This window comes from Prionailurus viverrinus, chromosome A1 (genome assembly GCF_022837055.1).
Source record: "Prionailurus viverrinus isolate Anna chromosome A1, UM_Priviv_1.0, whole genome shotgun sequence".
NCBI lineage: Eukaryota > Metazoa > Chordata > Mammalia > Carnivora > Felidae > Prionailurus > Prionailurus viverrinus.
Window position 1 is genome coordinate 174,524 of NC_062561.1, and position 20,877 is coordinate 195,400.

At 46.8% G+C, this 20,877-nt stretch overlaps 1 protein-coding gene across 1 annotated transcript; it reads left to right on the forward strand.

Moving 5' to 3' along the window:
* Positions 1 to 5,369: 5,369 nt before the first annotated feature.
* On the forward strand, positions 5,370 to 19,882 carry PTPN18 (protein tyrosine phosphatase non-receptor type 18). Its single transcript, XM_047871919.1, is given in 13 exon segments — positions 5,370 to 5,646; positions 7,822 to 7,898; positions 15,327 to 15,389; positions 15,976 to 16,013; positions 16,015 to 16,030; positions 16,244 to 16,386; positions 17,302 to 17,328; positions 17,466 to 17,523; positions 17,608 to 17,795; positions 18,034 to 18,101; positions 18,421 to 18,972; positions 19,402 to 19,476; positions 19,685 to 19,882. Coding segments are annotated over 13 exon segments (1,650 nt in total). The 3' UTR covers positions 19,753 to 19,882.
* The last annotated feature ends 995 nt before the right edge of the window (positions 19,883 to 20,877 follow it).

Sequence of the window (20,877 nt, forward strand, 5' to 3'; positions counted from 1 at the left end):
TTGAGATATAATTCACACATCACACAGTTAACCCAAAGTATACAATTAAAAAATACAAACAATTAAGCTTCTTCTATTATCTTCACAGGGTTGTACAACCATCGCTCTAGTTTTAGAACATTTTGTCTCTCCGACAAGGAACCCCGTCCCCATAAGCTGTCACTCCCCATTCCCCTCCAACCATCCCTTCACCCTCAGCCCCTCGCAACCGCTAATCTACTTTTGGTCCATAGACCTATTGTGGGTATTTCATATGAATGGAATCATACAACATGTGGTGTTTTTGTGACTGCCTTTTATTTAGCAGTACACTGTCAAAGTTTACCCCTGTTGTCAGTACTCCATTTCTTTTTGGTGCTGAATAATGTATGTGTATGCCACATTTATCACTTTATGAAATTTGGGTGGTTTCTACTTTGGAGCTATTATGAATAGTGCCGCCATAAATACTTGTGTATACATCCTAAGTCTCTAGTAACCTACAGGATTCCCTGTTTTTAATCTTTTCTTTGAAATATATTCAATTAGGACACTGGTTTATTTGTCTTGTAGAGTTTCCACAGTCTGATCTTGTTCCTGCTGTGTCACTTAATATTTTCCTATGCCTTTATATTTCCTTTGCATTAACATCTAGATCTAAAGGTTCGGTCAGATACAGGTTTAAATCTTGTTGGCAGGAATGCTTGTGTTCTTTTACCAGGAGGCTGATAACGTGTGTCATTTTTTAATGTTAGCAGACATTAATATCATTGCCTAGCTTTATTAATTCACTAGAGATTTCAAACCTGGTGGCTATTTTTCAGTAAATATGAAATCTTTCTTGCATTATAATTTCAAGTTCATTTTTTGCTAGTATGTAGGGAAGTGATTTCTGTGTGCATAGGTGTGATATGTGTGTGTATTATATTTCAACCAGATACTTTATTACACTTTCTTATAAGCCCTTTTGGTTTTTCATAAGATTTTCTAGAACATTCTAGCTGATTATGCCATATGCCATATGCCAGTTACAGCATTTTTGACAGACCCCTCCTTTTTTTCTACTTGCCAGAGTGCATCAGCTAGGAACGCAAAACACCCAGCAACAGCAGCAGCAGCATGAGATGCCCCTGCCCTTGTTCTTGGTCTCCTTACAGGAATCCTTCCAGAGATGTAATACTTACCCAGACATAGATGTACAATTAGCTTCTCTCTAGTTTTATAACTGAGTGGCAGAAGCCGGTGGAGACAGACCCATACCTCCCTTTGGTTGTGATGCCATGGGTTCTGCACTCAGCAACCAAAGAGCCGTTAGCTATGCAGGACCCCAGCCAGACTAAGATTAACAGAATGTGGCCAGTTGGTCTTTTCAAAATAAAGTGCCACATACAGAGGTGTGTGTGCACCGGGCTAAAATTGTGTATAGAAAGTGAACGCCAAGGATGCAGAGGCCCCGGGATGCTGCACCATCATTGTTGGAGCACTTGTTTGCCTAGAGCTCACAGGAGCCAGAGCTGTCAGTGCAGAGGGCGTGGAGCTGAGTTTATTTCCTCCACAGACATGCACTAGCATCTGGAGATCACTCTAGGTGATGGAGATAACCAGGCTCTGTCCTGGAAGAAGTGGGGCTGGCCTGGGAAAGTTGGTATAAACATTTTAAGGATGTCGTTTTTAAAGATGAGGAAGAGGGCTTCCCCCCTCCCTCTCTAAAGCAGAACAGCAGGGCAGTTCCGAGGACAAAAACAAGCCCTCCACAGAGAGATCATGTGGTTTGGCAGCAGGACTGAGAAAGGATAAGGTGGCTTTCTCCCTGGGCTGTGTTTCCTCAGCTCTGAGCTGCTGCTCTTTGCCCCATAAAGGGACCAGGAGAGATCCTCAATTCAGAACAATGAAATCCAAAACCGCTGAGGAAAGTTCAAGGAGACTAACAAAAGCCCTTCCAAAGGTACTTAGCTACAGTCACTGGTGGGCACAAGCTGCCCCTCCCATTGGAGACAGTGTCATTTTTCCTGTTTGCTAAATGCCACACTGTGGCTAGACCAACAGGTCAGCCCATCCAGCCTGCAGGGTTTTTTTTTTTTTAATTTTTTTTTTTAACGTTTATTTATTTTTGAGACAGAGAGAGACAAAGCATGAACGGGGGAGGGTCAGAGAGAGGGAGACACAGAATCTGAAACAGGCTCCAGGCTCTGAGCTGTCAGCACAGAGCCCGACGCGGGGCTCAAACTCATGGACCGCAAGATCATGACCTGAGCCAAAGTTGGCCGCTTAACCAACTGAGCCACCCAGGCGCCCTTGCAGGTTTTTAACAAGAGCAGTGGGAGAATTTTTTCAACGTTTTCTGCCCTTTTTTTTTTTTTTTTTTGCCTATCAAAAGGGAGCCAGAGAAGAACTGTAAAGTAGTATTATCAATAGTCTCTGCATCTGCCACCAAACTGCCAGGGTTAAGGTGATATCCACTATGTTTCTCCATTGTAAAGTTACCATTTTCCCCTTTGCAACATCAGCTCAGCCTGGGTTCCTCACAGCCTTAGGAAAACTTCTGCAGGCACCCTCGAGCAACCAGTCCACTTGGCCCTGCTGAGTGCCCAGTCAGTGAGCACTCTGAGCTGGCAAACAGGCAGACCCGCATGTGGCATGTGGGCGTCGCAACACTCGGGACCTTCAGAGGCATGCCATCTGCTCCCACTGCATGGGACTGTGACCAGTAGCATGAACAAAAGGGCCACTAGCAGTAGTAAATCCCACTGTAAGAACAGCGTGTGCAATTCTCTGGGGGAAAAGAGAGGTGCGGCTGGGCTACCGGAGGAGCTCTCGGGGGTCTTCCCACCCTCCACACCCAGCCTGAGCTGAGCAGCTGGCAAGCCAGGAGCATTTGGATGTTTGGAGAGACAGGAAGAGACGGTCGGGAAGCCAGGCAAGTTCAACAGTGACAGGGAGGCATGGAGTGGGGGTGAAAGTGCAGCCAAAAAGACCGACAGCCAACCCAGCTGGAAGTCTCAGCCACTTCTATTCAGAAGCCATAAGATTTCAAGCCACATAGAAAGATCCCCAAACGGACAAACATACAGACCCCTGGATACACAGACAGACTTCTAGATGGACAAAATCCCAGGGAGACAAACAGACTCCAGAGGGACAGACAGCCAGACAAATGGACATATTCTTGAACAAATGGGAAGACACCCAGCCAGACATCCAGAAAGACCTGTGGTCAGACACATGGACACCCCCAGCTCCAGCCATTTGGAAGATGACCACAGCCAACCGAAAGAAAATATCCCTCAAGGACAGACACCTTCCCCACAAATGGACAAACAGACACTACCCCAGCAGAGAGATACCCACCTACCCAATCAACTAGCCAGCCAAACCTCAGCTTTACCTTCTACAGTCTTAAGTTCTGCCAGTAAAGACAGACTCCAGCCTATGAAAAAGTCAGGCCCTCAGCAGGATAAAAGATACATCCCCACCAAGCCAGCTGGATGGACAGACGACTGTCAAGTCAGGTAGACAGACAGATACACCCCCGCACACAGGCTGGACAAACAGAGCCTCAGTCACTAGTCAGACAGAAGATCTCCAGCTAGCCAGAACCCAGCTTCTGGGTCAGCCTCCCTGCCTCCCAGTCACCATCATAAATGATATGGATGGCCCAATGACCCCTCAGTGTTGCACCTACTCCTCAGGTACCACCAGTTTTCAGTGACCTTTGACCTCCAATGATATCCACTAACACCACGGTCCACAAAAGACCCTTCATGATCCCACAGTGACTCTTCCTCGTTTAGTCTGGTGTACACTAGTCCCTAATAACTACCATTAGCATCCATGAGTACTCAGGGATTCAAGAGTGTCCATGAATCCTCCATTGAACATCCATATATTCTCAAAGTTCCTGATACTTCTGTGTCCAACTTCCCTGAGTCTCCAAAAACCAATAACTGTCCAGGAAATCTCAGTGATTTCGCTGGCATTCACTGTTGTGCCCTGAGTAGGATCCCTCAGTGACCTTCCCTCTTTTGACCTCTCAGTTACTTAAACTACCACTCCCAATCCCAACAGCCCCTCAGCGACTTTCACTGTGTCTCGCTGACCTCCAACGATTGCTAGTAACATCCACTGACAATGCCCCATGAACACCCAAGGAACTCTCAACTGACTTCCAATTAATTCACTATCAATGCCCATCCTCAGTGATCACTACTGACCATCTTTGAAGTCTTAGAGATGAAACTGATAAATACTGAGTCCACAGTAATCCCTCAATAAATGAAACATCCCCACTGATCATCCACTTTGACTTCTGTCACTTAAACCTGGGTTAGCAAACCACAGCTTGAGGCTACACACACACACACACACACACACACACACACACACACACACACAAGAATGTTTTGTGACATATGAAAACTACATGAAATTAAAAGTTCAGTGTCCACAAATAGTTTTATTGACACATAGACACTCATTCCTTTACATGTTGCCTATGGCTTTCACACTGCCATGGTGGAGTTGGTAGCTAGAACAAGACCAGAGCCAGCAAGACCAAAGACCAAAAACACTTTAAAAAAGTATGCCCATCCCTAACATAAACAACACTCTAATAATCCCCTAATGAATTAAATCCACAACTTGAACCAATGACCCTGTCAACCCCTCAATGACTTAAAGACCTCACCCTATCCGTTACCCTTTGAGAGCTTGATGACCTCAAACTGGACTCCTGAGATACCCCCTCCAGTGATATCCCCAGAAATTCCTTCCATGACCTCGGTGAAGGGTGAGCTAACCCATCTACCCAGGCGGGACCCCTAGGCCCCTCTCTGCTTTCTCCAGCCTCCCCTTGGTGACCCGGGGAACTGGGTCACCAAGTTGTCCTTTGGCCTTTTCCTGCCTATTTTCTGAAGGTGAGGGTGTGGGGGCAGCAAAACGGAGAAGGTCTTTGAAAGCGTTGAGAACATCTCCCCTCCCTCCCCCCACCCCCAACCCACTTCTATGTGGTCAGTTCTGTTTCCCGGCAGGTTTATGCGGGTTGAGATCCTTGAATTAAGACTGGTTGTTTGCTTCCCCAGCTCCTCTTAGCCTGACCCAGAAAACGGAATCTCAGGAAATACGGAGATACAGAAGCATCCACTTCCATTAGGTCTTTCTCACAGCACGGGTGCACAGGTGTCACCCCCCCCCCTCCCCCCGCAACCTCCTGCGACCTCTCTCGGGCCCCGCCAGAGCGCACGGGCGAAGAACACCCCCAACCCAGGGTCCTCGAGGCAAGAGTGGCAGCTCGATCTCGGCGACCGTGTCCACTCACAACTGCAGCACCACTCCGGCTCGGAGCTCAGTCTATGTCTCAGGGAGACCCGACGGGGGAGGCCAGGCGAGAACGAATGGCCATCTACCGAACGCGGGCACTTGGAAGGTTGGCCCCGGGCTTCCAAGCAAGAGGAAGCGTCCGCGGGATTGTGCGGTGTCACCCGACGTGCCCCGCGCGCAGACCAAGCGAGGCGCGGGCGCCGGACTCAGTCCCGCCGCACAGCCGCAGGCGACCCGCCGCGCTGGCTGCTTCGGGTCCCAGAGCCTGCGGGCGCTACCAGGGCGAGCTCCGGACGCCTTGGCCGAGGGGCGCGCCCTGCTGGCTGTCGCGCGATTCCATTGGGTCGCATGGTCGGAGGCGGGGCCTCCGCTGCCAGCCGCGCCTCCAGCATGCTGGATACTGGCTACTGGCTCGGGGCTCAGTCCTCGGACACGACGTAGCTAGCCCGCGGCGTCTGAGCCGCAGCTGGGACGTGGCGCGGAGCGGAGCGTCCGGGAGCAGCTGGAGGCGGGCTGCCGGGAGGAGGTGGCCCTTGCCGGCGAGTTCAGCGTGAGCTGGCGAGAGCGGGCCGCCAGACGGTGCGCTTCTCCGGAACCGCGCACAGCCGTGGCTTCCATGACCTCGTCCTGCTCCAGAACCGCGTACGGCCCTGGCTCTCATGACCAGGTCCCGTTCCGGAGCCGCGCACACCCCTGATTCTCGTGACCTCGTCCTGCTCCGGAACCGCGCACACCCCTTCCTCCCGTGACGGCGTCCGACTCTGGAACCGCGCACACCCCTGGCTCATGACCTCGTCCGGCTCCGGAACCGCGCACACCCCTGCCTCCCATGACCGCATCCCGCTCCGGAACCGCGCACACTCCGGGCTCCCGTGACCTCGTCCCACTGCCGGGCAGCAACAGAAGACCGCGCAGCAAGGGAAGGCAGGCGCAGGCTCAAGCTGGAAGCTGATCACCAGGGCCTCTCTGGGAAGGAAACGGTTGGGGGAAGAGGAGCGCAGAGGCCCCGCTGAGGCGGGTGTGGTCGCCGCGCTCTGATAGACGCTGTGGCCTCGGGTGCTTCACGTGGCCCCTCTGGCGTTGGTTTCTCGGGTGAAATGCGGCCCTTGCCGTGAGTGGCGTGAGGAACTGGTGTAGGTTAAAAGAGCGCCTAGCACATCTTGAGCGCTCACTTTGTAGGCGTCTTTGTCACTAGTTATAAACACTCTCAACGTTACAGGGGGGAGGTGCAAGCCGTGCGTAGGGAACGGTAATGCAGCATCGTAGGCATTTGGTAGGTGTTACTTATCATCGTCTGATTATGAGTAGCTGAGGAGGATAGTAATACAGTCGCCACTAATAACAATCTAACAGTAACAAGGTATCTGTAATATTTTGTTACATAAGTAATGTTATACGTTATAATTCATATACAGTGTATATTGTTATATGTATCATATATCATGCTTGTTAAATACATACTACGTTACAGTTATTGTTTGCAATACAATACAATTGGGTGTATAGGGTAGATGCAGAGAGGTCTGAATACCGCCCTCACTGTGCCACTTCCTGGGGGGGGGGGGGGACTTTTGCCAAGTCACTCAACCATGTGGTGGTGCCTCAGCTTTCTTACCTACGCGGTGGGGACATCAATAATAGTACCCACTTGGGGAAGACCTGGCGATGACTCAATGCCATTGGCACAGAGAAGGCGCGTGGTCACTACCATTAGCAGGGCACCATGCTTTCCGGAAAAGTCTGCATTCGCCTCTCACAGGCCACGTGCTTTGTGTCCCTACAAGCCACTCTGTGCCCCAGGACTTTGATCTGGTTCCTCTTTTCCTTCTCCCTCCCCTGGTCTGCTTGTTGTGCCTCCCAACCAGGACATCCAGGCCTGCTTAGCCACATGGAAGACTGAGCCTGTGCACTCCACCCAGGCTGGCAGTCGGCCAGGGAATGTGAGGAAAAACCACCACAAAGATGTGCTTCCAAGTAAGTCAGGGGCTTTCAGGAGTAGATGGGGCTCTGCACCCACCCCTCACCGCAGCACAGTCCAGTCCACCCCAGTTTGCTCCCAGAGCACTCCCTCCCCCGTCCTTGCCAATCCTTGCAGTGGCTGCCTTTCTTTCTTTTGTTCTTTTAAGTTTGTTTATTTATTTATTTATTTATTTATTTATTTATTTATTTATTTATTTATTTATTTATTTATTTATTTTGAGAGAGACAGTGTGAGCAGGGGAGGGGCAGAGAGAGAGAGAGAGAGGGAGAGAGAGAAAATCCCAAGCAGGCTCCATGCTGCCACCTGTGGGAGCCCCACTCCAGGCTCCACTGGAATTCACCAACTCTGAGACATGACCTGAGCTGAAACCAAGAGCGGGAGGCATAATGAACTGAATCACCCAGGCACCCCCGTGGCTGCCTTTCTCCTGAGCAGCTCATGAGTGTACCTAGGTGGACCCCTGCTGCGTGTGCAGCATCCCTGCTGGCTTTCATCCAGGAGGCTGTCAGGGGCTTGGTGCCTTTTCTCATCTCTCCCACTGGCAGATGATCAGGCACCAGTGGTCCTGTCCCTGCTCCAGGAGGAGGGACACGGCCACTACATCAATGGCAACTTCATCCAAGTCAGGCTGGGAGTCAGGGACAGGGTGGACATGGTGGGGGTGACAACAGGATCTGGGTGGTGAACTTAGCCTTTATCAGGGAGCAGACGGAAGCCGGGCCTATATTACCACACAGGGACCCCTGCCTCACACCTTGCTAGACTTCTGGCGCCTGGTCTGGGAGTTTGGGTTCAAGGTTAGCTTTGGGCGGGGGGGGGGGGGCGGGGGGGGAGCTAACATTCTGAGTCCTCCCTTGGCCTTGTTTTTCCTGTCCCCAAATCATTCCTCTCTCCCCTTATCTTTCGTGTCTCCATGATCCTGAAGGCATGTCGAGAAATGGAGAATGGGCAGGTAGGTGTTCTCAGCTCTCTAGAATGCATTTCCTTGTGCAAGGAGAAGGCAAGAGAAATCTTGCTAGCACCTCCCTAATGCTACTACTGAAAGGCCCAGTTCTTGGAGTGACTCCACTATTGCTCTTTAATTTTTTTGTTACTGTCTTTCGTCTTATTCATGGTGCTTATCCCTGCAGTGTTCACAACCCCTCTACTGCTGGGCTTCCCACCCCAAATTTGCACCATAGACCATCAGGTCCTATACCCTGGCTTCCCTGGTACAGCTCTGATGTCTTTTTGCCTCTCCTTCCTTCACTCTGCTCTAGCCAGTTTGGCCTTTGCTGTTCCTCAGATGTGTCAGGGATGGCTCTGCCTCAGAGCCTGTGCCTTGGCTGTTCCCTCTGCCTGGAACATTCAAGGCTACTTCCTCCATGAGGCCTTCCTGGATCTTACATCATTTAAAACTCCCAGAACTCCCACTCTCCTTCCCTGTCCTATTTTCCTTTTTGCCTCACAGTTCTTCCCACTTCTAGCATACAAGGTAATCTACACATTGTTTGTTCTCCATCTTCCTGATAAGAAGGAAAGTCCAGGAGGGCAGGGATCTCTATTTTGCCTGTTAGCATAAATTAGTTCCTCAGTAAACATATATCAGCATCGAAGGCACATGATTCTGCATTCTGGCCTGCATGGACAGGGTTGTGGGGTGGGTAAGTACTGCCCCAGGCGAATGGCTGATCATGGAGTATGCACAATCTGTAGTGACGTCCATTTTTCATTCCTGACTTTGGTAATTTGTGGTCGGCGTCTGTCACTCCTTAAGTCAGTCTGGCTAGAGTAAAGATGGGCAAACTTTAGCTGTTGTAGTAGGTCTGTCTTGCAGCCTTTTTCTTTTTTTTCTTGTAAATAAAATGTGTTAGAATATAGCCACACTCATATGTTTATATATCATGTATACCTGCTTTCATACTACAATGGCAGATTTCAGTAGTTTCAAGATGGGTAGATTGAATGGCTCACAAAGTGTGAAGTAGTTATTTATTATCTGGGCCTTCATAGGAAATGTTAGCCATCTCTGGGCTAGAGGTTTATCAGCTGTATTAATTTTTTTTCAAAGCAGCAGCTTTGGGCTTTACTCATTTTCTTTATTTTTTTTCACTTCCGATTTCATGAATATCTTCTCTTCTTCATTTTTCCTTCCTAAAGGTTATTTAGGTTTAACTTGCTCTTATTTTCCTAATTTCTTAAACTTACATCATTGATTTGAAATTTTTCTTTTTTTATGTACAAGCATTTAGTGTTATTCACTTTTCTTTAAGCTTTAGCTACATCTCACAAACATGATAAGTTGTGTCTTCTCCAATTAGTTCAAAATATTTTCTAATTTCCCTTGTGGTTTCTTCTTTGACTCGTGGTATTTTACCACAGTTGTTCTTAGTTTCCAAATATTTGAGGATTTTCCCATATATCTTCCTGTTATTTTTAGTTAATTCCACTGTGGTCAAGGAACAACTTTATATGATTTCAATCTTGCTAAATGTACTGAAACTTGTTTTACGGCTATGAACATGGTCTACATTGGTAAATACTCTGGCACTCAGAAAGAATGTGTGTTCTGCTTTTGTTGGGCGGAATGCTCTATAAATATCAAGTCAGTCAAATTTACTGTGTCTTTGTTGACATTTTAATATTTTTGTATCTTTATTGTATTTTATAGATCTTAACTGATTACTTTTCTCTAAATGTTCTATCAATTGCTGAGAGAGCAGTGAAGTCTCCAGCTATTCTATAATTGACAATTAGTATAATGTTATTTAAGTCCTATGTTTTGTATGGCCTTTTCGGAGGGGGTCTACTTGCCTTATTATTTGCTGAAATAATATTGAAATTTTCTAATTTTAAAATTATCTGGTTTGTCTTTTCAGTTCTGTCAGTTTCTGCTTCAGTTATTTTAAAAATCTGTAATTGAGTACATATACAGTTAGGATTATGTCTTCCTGATGAATCAATCCCTTTTCCAATATGTAAGGTCTCTTTTTATCTCTGGCAATATTCCTTTTTCTGAAGTGTACTTTGATATTAATACAGCCATTTAAATTACTCAGGTGTGCATATCTTTTTCCATTCTTTTACTTTTTTAAAAAATCTATGTTCATCCTTATTTTTATTTTTTTGAGTTTATTTATTTTGAGAGAGAGAGAGAGAGAGAGAGAGAGAGAGAGAGAGTGTGTGTGTGTGTGTGTGTGTGTGTGTGTGTGTGTGTGTGTATGGGGGAGGGGCAGAAAGAGAGAGAAAGAGAATCCCAAGCAGGCCCTGAGTTCTCAGCGCAGAGCCCCACTGTGGACTTGATCTCACTGAACGTGAGATCATGACCTGAGCCAATATCAAGAGTCAGATGCTTAATAGACTGAGCCACCCAGGCACCCCCATCATTATTTTTAAAGTGTCATGTAGGTGGCATATTGTAGGGACTTACTTTAGTATTCAGTCTGACAATTTCTGCCTTTAATTGGAGTATTTAGTTGTTAATATAATTATCAGTAATGTTGAATTTAAACCTACCATCTTTCTGTTTTCTATTTGTTCCATCTGTTCTTTGTCCCTTCATTCTTCTTCTCTGTCTTCTTTCAGACTGAGAATTTTTATGAATTCATTTCATAGTCATTATTGACTTATTAGCTATACCTCTTTGTATTATGTACTTAGTGGTGGCTTTGGAGTTTACAAGTTAGGTCTAATTTATCACAGCAAATAATATTATACCATTTCATTTAAAATATAAGAACTTTAGCATATTTCAGTTTTCCCATTCCATGCTTCACGTTATTGTCGCCATAGATTTTAATTCTAAATATGAAATACTCTACCATACACTGCTATTATTTTTGCTTTAGATTATCTTTTACTTAATTTTTTAATTTTTTATTTTAACTCCAGTGTAGTTAGCATACAGTGTTAGTTACAGTGTACAACGTAGTGATTCAAAAATTCTATACATTACTCAGTGGTCATCAAGATAAGCATACTCTTAATCCCTTTTACCCGTTTTACCCATTCCCCCTTCCCCACCTCCCCTCTGGTAATCATCAGTTTGTTCTCTATATTTGAGTCTGTTTTATGGTTTCTCTCTTTTTTTTCTTCGTTCGTTTGTTTTGTTTCTTAAGTTCCACATGTGACTGAAATCATATGGTATTTGTCTTTCTCTGACTTACTTCGCTTAGCACTGTACCCTCTAGATCCATCCATGTTGTTGCAAATAGCAAAATTTCATTCTTTTCTATAGCTGAATATCTTCTTTATCTATTCATCTATTGATGGACACTTGGGCTGCTTCCATAACTTAGCTATTGTAAATAATTCTGTAATAAACACAGGGGTGCATATATCATTTTGAATTAATGTTTTCATATTCTTTCATATTCTCAAATACCAAGTACTGCGGTTACTGGATCATAGGGTATCATGTCATCTGCTAATAGTGAAAGTTTTACTTCTTTCTTACCAATTTGGGTGCCTTTTATTTCCTTTTGTTTCTGATTGCTGTGGCAAAATTAAAACCTTCTGTACAGCAAAGGAAACAACAACAAAACTAAAGGGCAACCTACACTGAATGGGAGAAGATATTTGCAAATGGCATATCCAATAAAGAGTTAGTATCCAAAATATATAGAGAACTGATGCAAGTCAACAGCCAAAAAACAAATAATCCAATTAAAAAATGGACAGAAGGCATAAACAGACATTTTCTTTTCTTTAAGTTTTAATTTAAATTCTAGTTAGTTAACATATAGTGTAATATTGGTTTCAGGAGTTAATTTAGTGATTCATCACTTACATATACCACACAGTGCTCATCATAACAAGTACCCTCCTTAATACCCATCACCCGTTTAGCCCATCCCCCCACCCACCTCCCTCCATCAATCCTGAGTTTGTTTTCTATAGTTAAGAATCTCTTATGGTTTGCTTCCCTCTCTCTTTTTCCCCCCTTCCCCTATGTTCATCTGTTTTGTTTCTTAAATTCCACACATGAGTGAAATCATAAGATATTTGTCTTTGTCTGACTTATTTCACTTAGCATAATACACTGTAGCTCCATCCATATCATTGCAAATGGCAAGATTTCATTCTTTTTGATGGCCAAATAATATTCCATTGTATGCATATACCCCATCTTCTTTATCCATTCATCAGTCGATGGACATTTGGGCTCTCTCCATAGTTTGGTTACTGTTGATAATGCTGCTACAAATATCGGGGTGCATGTACCCCCTTGAATATGTATTTCTGTATCCTTTGGGTAAATACCTACTGGCGCAATTGCTGGGTCATAGGGTAGTTCTATTTTTAACTTTTTGAGGAACCTCCATCCTGTTCTCCAGAGTGGCTTCACCAGTTTGTGTCCCTACCAACAGTACAAGAGGGTTCCTCTTTCTCCACATCCTCGCCAACATCTGTTGTTTCCCATGTTGTTAGTTTTAGCCATTCTGACAGGTGTGAGGTGGCATCTCATCGTGGTTTTGATTTGTATTTCCTTGATGATGAGTGATGTTGAGCATCTTTTCATGTGTCTGTTAGCCATCTGGATGTCTTCTTTGGAAAAATGTCTATTCATTCCCTCTGCCCATTTTTTAGCTGGATTATTTGTTTTTTGGGTGCTGAGTTTGATAAGTTCTTTGTAGATTTTGGATACTAACCCTTTATCAGATATGTCATTTGCAAATAACTTCTCCCATTCCATAGGCTGCCTTTTAGTTTTGTTGAGTGTTTCCTTTGCTGTGCAGAAGCTTTTTATCTTGATGAAACACTAATACTCCATTTTTGCTTTAGTTTCCCTTACTTCCAGTGATTTGTCTGGTAAGAAGTTGCTCCCGCTGAGGTCAAAGAAATTGCTGCCTGTATTCTCCTCTATGGTTTTGATGGTTTCATGTCTCACATTTAGGTCTTTCGTCCACTTTGAATTTATTTTTGTGGGTCCAGTTTCATTCTTCTGCATGTTGCCATCCCATTTTCCCAACACCATTTGTTGAAGAGACTGTCATTTTTCCATTGGATATTCTTTCCTGCTTTGTTGAAGATTAGTTGACCATATAGTTATGGGCCCATTTTTGGGTTTTCTATTCTGTTCCATTGATCTCTGTGTCTGTTTTGTGCCAGTACCATATTGCCTTGATTACTATAGTTTTGTAATATAGCTTGAAGTCCAGAATCATGGTGCCTCCAGCTTTGCATTTCTGTTTCAGTATTGCTTTGGCTATTTGGGATCTTGTGTGGCTCCATACAAATTTTAGGATTGTTTGTTCTAGCTCTGTGAAAAAATGCTGTTGGTATTTTGATAGGGATTGCATTAAATATGTAGATTTCCTTGGGTATAGACATTTTAACAATGTTTGTTGTTCCAATCTGTGAGCATGGAGTGTTTTTCCAGTTCTTTGTGTCCTCTTTCATTTCTTTCATAAGACTTGTATAGTTTTCAGAGTACAGATCTTTTACCTCTTTGGTTAGGCTTATTTCTAGGTATCTTGTGGGTCTTGGCACAATTATAAATGGAATCAGTTCTTTGATTTCTTTTTCTGCTGCTTCATTATTGGTGTATAGAAATGCAATAGTTTTCTGTACATTGATTTTATATCCTGTGATTTTGCTGAAATAAGTTCTGGCAATATTTTTGGTGGAGGCTTTCAGGCTTTCTACATGGAGTATCATGTCATCTGCAAATAGTGAAGGCTTGACTTCTTCCTTGCCAGTTTGGCTGACTTTTGTTTCTTTTTGTTATCTGATGTTCATTTTATCCCCAGTCATTTTTTTTCTTTTTTCCACTTTAAATAGTTTCTATTGCTATGTCGTCATGGTCTTTTTTTAATTGTTTCTTCTATGTCTAATCTACTATTAGACAGTGAATTTTTTATTTTATGTATTTTATTTTTCCTCTCTAGAAGTTCCATTTAGGTCTTCTTTATACCTTTTGTTTCACTTTCATCATGTTCATGTTTGCCTTTTCATCTTCAAGTATAATTAAAATGTTTTTAAAAATTGTTTAAAGGTCTATTCTTTCCTCATCCCTACCGGATCTTGTCTTCACTGATTTTTCTCCTGGTTAGGGATTTTGTTGTTTGCTAGTGTGTCTAGTCAATTTTTATTGGATGCTTGACATTTTTAATTTTACACAGGTCACTGTTGGATTTTATTGTCTTCCTTTAAAGAGTGTTGGACTTTTTCTGGAGGGTAGTTAAGTTACTTTTTGATGTTTGATCATTTTAAGGTTTGTTTTTAAGCTTTTGTAGGGCAGGTCTAGAGTGGCCTTTATTCTGGAACTAATTTCACTCTACTCCTAAAGTGTGGTCTTTTTTGATTCCCTACTGAATGCCCTTATAGTCAGTCAGGTCTCTCCACTCAGGCTGGAAGGAATGTAAATTATTTCTGTCCCATTATGAACATTGCAGGGAATGTTCATCTTATAGGTCCCTAGTTATTCTCCTTTCTTGGGAAGTTATTCTTGCCTAGTTTCATGACATATTTGCTCAGATTATTACTCAGCTAAAAATAGTCAAGGGGACCATATGCAGACTTCTGGAGGTTTGTTTGTTTACTTTTGTTTGCATATCTCTGTTCTTTCCAGGACTCTGCCCTTCAAATTCTAGCTGCCTTCTCCTCCCTTAGCCGTAATCTCTGGCTCCTCAACTCGGTGGGATCTCTGGACTCCCCATGTCCTGCAGCCTGGTGACTGCCTCTAGGGAGTAAGCTGGAGTAGTCATAAGATTTAACCCATGTGTTTCCCTTTGTTCAGTGATCACAATCCTGCAATGCCTGTGGTCCAATGTCTGAAAATAGCGGCTCATAAAAAACATATCCAGTTTTTTTAGTTGCTTACAGTATGAGAATATTCTGGCCTGTCTTCCTCCTGCATAGTCAGAAGCTCAAGTCACCACTATGTCTGTGTGTGTTTAATCTGACAAGGCTCTGCCAGCTGGCCTGCACTATAGCTGCAGCTGTCTGTGCTTCCAGCAGCAATGCCTGAGGTGTCCTGTGAGAGTGTGGACGTATTGAGCTAGAACTCTAAAGCAGACTGCCCCTCTTTATTCCTTGCCCTTTCTCCCTTACCTTTTTGAAAAAAAAGTGTGAGCATTACTGGGACCAAGAACAGGAACCACTACAGATTGGACTATTCTGCATCGTGCTGGTAAGCTGGAGCAGAGGTGGGAACAGTGTTTTATGGAGTCTTGAATGTTAGGGAGGTTTCACAGAAGATTCTCAGGATGGAAGGCTTTTGGGCTGAGCCTGAAAGGATGAACAGTTTTCCCACAGCCCCCTCACACTTATTAGTATGCAAATAGTCATAACTCAATACATGCATTCATTTTGCATTTTAACTATGATCATGATTATCTCTGTTATACAAATGTGCCTTGTTAAGTTCTTAAAATCCTTATTCCCCTTAACATTTCAAAAGTCAGGAAAATCTGTCACCTCAAGTCATACATACAGTTGGTACATGAGAAGTGCAATAAAACTCTTGTAGAACAAAAGAAATCTCTTTTTTTCACTATAAATGAGCTTGCTGGGGTGTTTAATCATATTTCCTCTTTCCCTCCTCCATCAAATGTTTCCTTCAGGAAAGCCATGGGGGATGTTTGAGCTGAATGTGTTTTAAAAACAATGTTGTTTGACTTTGATTTTTAATCAGAAATGCTTTGTGTTCTGTAAATGTCTTTTGGCACCTGTAGTCTTTGTTCTCCCTTCTCTTCCCACCTGCCCCACATCCTCAGACAAGGGAGACATGGCTGAACACAGACATCATACTCTTAGGTCACCTTTCAGAAGGTACTGAAAAGGGAGGAGGAGGCTCCCATATGGGGAGAGCTGTTTTCTGTCTCCATTTTCTCATCTGTAAAATGGGCATTAGCAATAGTACTTATCTTCTCAGTTATTATCTGTTGGATTTAAATGAAAGATGTTTAGAATTGAGCCTGACATGTAGTAGGTACTCATAAATGTTTTTTTTTAATTATTTGTCCCTCTTTTCCTGTGTTTCAGGAATACCGATCTGTGTACCAGCTGTAATATATGTCCTGGCCAGACAGAGAAGTCACTAGCAATCCTGAACATGTGCTCACCATGGCGGAGGAAGCCCATCACCTCCAGGGATATGGCCCCAGGCCCGTCTGTGTCCACTGCAGGTTTAAGAAATGGGTTTTATGGGAGTGTGGTGAGACAGAGGTGACTGGGAGTCACCTGACTGGGAGTGGGGGAGGGAGGCAGGGAGGCCAGTGCAGAACTTGGAGCCAGTCTTGCAGATTGAGTGCCTCTTTTTTTTTTTTTAATACATTTATTGTCAAATTGGTTTCCATACAACACCCAGTGCTCATCCCAACAGATGCCCCCCCAATGCCCATCACCCACTTTCCCCTCCCTCCCACCCGCCATCAACCCTCAGTTTATTCTCAGTTTTTAAGAGTCTCTTATGGTTTGGCTCCCTCCCTCTCTAACTTCCCCCCCCTTCCCCTCCCCCATGGTCTTCTGTTAAGTTTCTCAGGATCCACATAAGAGTGAAAACATATGGTATCTGTCTTTCTCTGTATGACTTATTTCACAGAGAGCATAACACTCTCCAGTTCCATCCATGTTGCTACAAAAGGCCATATTTCATTCTTTCTCATTACCAAGTAGGATTTCATTGTATATATAAACCACAACTTCTTTATCCATTTGTCAGGTGATGGACATTTAGGTTCTTTCCATAATTTGGTTATTGCTGAAAGTGCTGCTATAAACATTAAGGTACAAGTGCCCCTATGCATCAGCACTGAGTGCCTCTTGAGAAACCTGAGGCTACACTGCTCACACCACATCAACTGAAATTTAGCATTTATTGGGCACCGACTGCCTGCTGGGGAGTAAGCACATAGTTGATGCTCAACAAATGTAAACAATTAAAAAGTGTTTTCTTTTAAATTGTAATTGGGGGATTCTGAGAATCAAAATGTGCTGCAGGGGATTCCCAGTTAGGGCCCTCACTGAAAACCCCAAATGCCTCATACAAGAGGGGTTGTGGGCAGGTCCTGACCCAGCTTACTCTTATTCTTGCTTGTCAGTGCAGGTTGTGGGTGAACAGGTGTCCGGTGCACTGTGGATTAAACAGGTGCTCTTGACCCAGGTATGAATAGGGCATGTTTGCTTGGGTGCAGTGCAGGCCCCATGGCCACCAGGTCCTGCTCATGTGTCCTCTTTCTCTCCACATGATCCCACCTAACTGCAGCCTCTTCAGCGTGGTCCTGGAGATGAGAAAGCAGTGGCCTGTAGCTGTGCAGACAAAGGTGAGAGCCTTAGTCTCCTCAATTCAAGGACACATGCCTCTTCCTCTTGTCTTCCCTTTTTGATGATTCCTCTTCCCCCATGAGGAGGAGTACAGGAATAGGAACCTGGTGGTTCAGATGTTCTTCTCAGCACTCCACACCTCCAGCCCCCTTTACCAGAACTTCAAGGAGGTACCAAGGCCTCCTGCCTACTGTCTTCCTGTCCACCATCAAACACCCTCAGAGACTAGGACCAGAGCAGAGGTCTGTGGACACCATCACTGCAGCATCTAGCCCCTGGACTCCCTCTGGGATCAGGGACTGACTATGATATCTACCTTTGTTCTCCTCCTTGTGACCTTATCAGACTCCGCCTCAGCTTACCCCCCAGAGTCCATGGTGACTTCCATCAGGGGTCTGGCAACTTTCCTCCACGCCTCGCAGCCTTCCCCTCCTGTCCTTCCCCAGAATTGTACCCCACTCTATGATGACGCCCTTTCCTTCCGGATCCTTCCCACCACACGCCATTAGCCTGGTGAGGTCCTCAGGCACCCAGCCCTATCTCCTCATTCTTCCCTTTCCAATTTCTCATGCCCAAGGTAACCCTTTCCTCGCCCTTTCAACACCGGCCCCTTCCTTGCTGTTCAATTTACCAAACATTCACTGGCTCGCTCTTTGCCTGCACTCTGGGAACCTGCCCCAAGACGACACTTTGATCCCAGAGATCTCATTGCCTCTGCTTCTAAGGCTCGCCTCAATGTTAGCCGTTTCCTTGCTTCCCCGGTCATTAACTTAGCAAATATTTCTTGATGCAGCCCACTTGTCAGGCGTCGTGTCAGGTGCTGGGGGCACAGACCCAACCTTCCTTTGCAGCAGAGATGTCACCCCTCCTCTTTAAGACTAGCTCTCCATCTTGAGGCCGTCCCTCCCTCCCCTTTACATGCCACTTCCTCATTCCTTTATTCAAACATTTGCACGACAGTACCACCCCGCAGTACCAATACGCTGCGCCCTCCACCCGCCAGGCTGGCCCCTTCCCTCCATCCACCAAACTAGCGGGGCCCTCCGGACGCACAGCGAGACGCCCCTCACCCAGAGGCCCCTCCCTCTCGCCTCGGAAACCCGCCCGCTCCCCCTCTCCCGACCCGCCAGCAGCCTCGGGAGGGAAGGAAGCGGGCGGTTTGCGCGCCGCGAGCGCTCCCCACCCCCTCCTTCCTCGGGCTCGGCGTCTTCACTTCCTCCCCGTCCGCCCCGCCCGCAGGAGCATCTCGGCGCCCGGGTCCCCGGCTCCCGCTATGGCCGACACGGACACGTACGCGGTGGTGCAGAAGCGCAGGGCGCCCCCGGGGGCCGAGGCGGGGGCGCCGGGGCGCGGCGCGGAGGAGGCGCCGCTCTACAGCCAGGTGCTGCCGCGCGCCCGGCGGCCTCAGGCGCGCGCAGAGGAGGCGCAGGGGGCGCCGCCCGGGCGCGGTGAGTCCGGGCCGCCGGGGTGTGGGCTGGGAGGGCCGGCGCCCGCCAGCTCCTGCGCCAGACGGCGTGTGGCCGGTGTGGAGGGCCCCGCGGCCTCGAAGACCCCCGCCCCTAAGGCCGGCCTGGTCACGGCCAAGGCTGACGTCGGTGCCTCTCCGGCCGCGCTTCTGGGACTGTTGCCCGCCCCGGCTCGGCCGGAAGTGCCCCAGGCCTAGCCGTGGCCCTAAGTCTGGGTCCGTTTCTCTGGCGACACCAGCTTGTCCGGACGGAGGTGGCCTTTGGCCCCGCCCCTACCGCGCCGGCCCCCAGGCCCCCACCCCCAACCCCTGGGAGCTTGGAGGATGAGGCTCTGCCCCGGGGTGGGTTCCCGAGCTCCACGGGGCTGCCTGAATCGATCCGTGGGGGTGGGGGGTGGTTTTCTGCCCACAGTTCTGGCTGACCAAAGCCCCGCTGGGCCTGACGCCTACGAGGACGTGGTGGATGGAGCTCAGACCGGTGGGCTAGGTAAGTCAAAGCCTGGGTTGCTGGGATACCGCAGCTTGGACTGAAAACTAGGTGTTGGGGGTTTAGCGATAGTGGCATGGGGCTCCCACTCTCCGAGTCCTGTGGATGTGGCTGCAGTAAATCACAAGGGCCTGAAGGCTTGAGGATGACCTTCCACACATGTCCACACCTCAGCGTCTCCACGAAACCCACGGTGCCCTTCTTCCAGGCTTCAACCTGCGCATTGGAAGGCCTAAAGGGCCCCGGGACCCCCCTGCTGAGTGGACCCAGGTGTGAGTGCTGCACCCCTGCCTGCCTGTTGCCCCACATGGGCACCTGGACTGCTGACGGCCATTCTCTGCTGTGTGAAGTGTTGGGAATGGGAATGATGGTCCTGGATCAAAATAAAAGTTTCTCAGGGTGGAAATATGGGGCTTTGCCCCAGTGATTATAGCATTCAGGGCCTGAGGCTGGGGGAGGTAGCTGGAAGATAATGGCTAGTGAGACCACACTGAACAGATTCAATAATAAACATCAGGATGGGCCCAACCCCAGGGTACTAGGCAAGTTCCCCCAGGTGTGAAAGAGAAGATGGACAGATGGGCTTCTGGAAACTGCCCCCATCACCACATAATGGGCTAGTTCATCTCAGTATCTGAGTCTCCCTCGCTCAGACATTCAGCTGGACACAGAGAAATGGGTGGGCCCTAAAAAGGACTGCTGGCTGCTCCTCCCTGCCCCCCACCATTTGGACGGATCCACGCCAGGCATAATAACCAAGCAGACTGATTTCAGACAGGTAAAAAATCCCCAGATGGGTTACACAGTCAGATGGGCCCCCAATCAGGACAAATACATAACCATACACCTAGACAGTCAGATTTCAGAGGACAGTCCACAGCCGGATGGATGGACCTCCAGTCAGATTAATAAACTAACACCTTGACCGATCACACCCAGCAAGAGAAACCATCAAAAAGACCCCTCTCCCAGATAAGCAGCTAGCCAGATACCAGTCAGATGGACCTCTAGGTGGACAGACTCCCAGACAGACATAAGCAAATCCTTAACTGAACAGACACACAGACATCCTCTCAGCTAGACAGACCCACCACCAAGTGGGCAGACTGACAGACCTAGTCAAACAGACTCCCAAGTAGCCAGATGGACTCCTAGCCAGCCAGATAGACCCTTGATTGCACAGACACCCCAACCAGCCAGACAGCCTTCCAACCAGGCAGATAGGTGGACTTCTAGACAGGTGGTTAGTCCCCACCAACTCATCAATTCCACAAAGCCCACAATTTAGCAGACAGATTGATGCACCACCATCTGGGAAGACTGCCAGGTAGATCCCCAAGCAGTCAACAGGCCAGAAAAGTAGACGGACCCTCAGGTAGATAAGCATCCTAAGCTAGACAG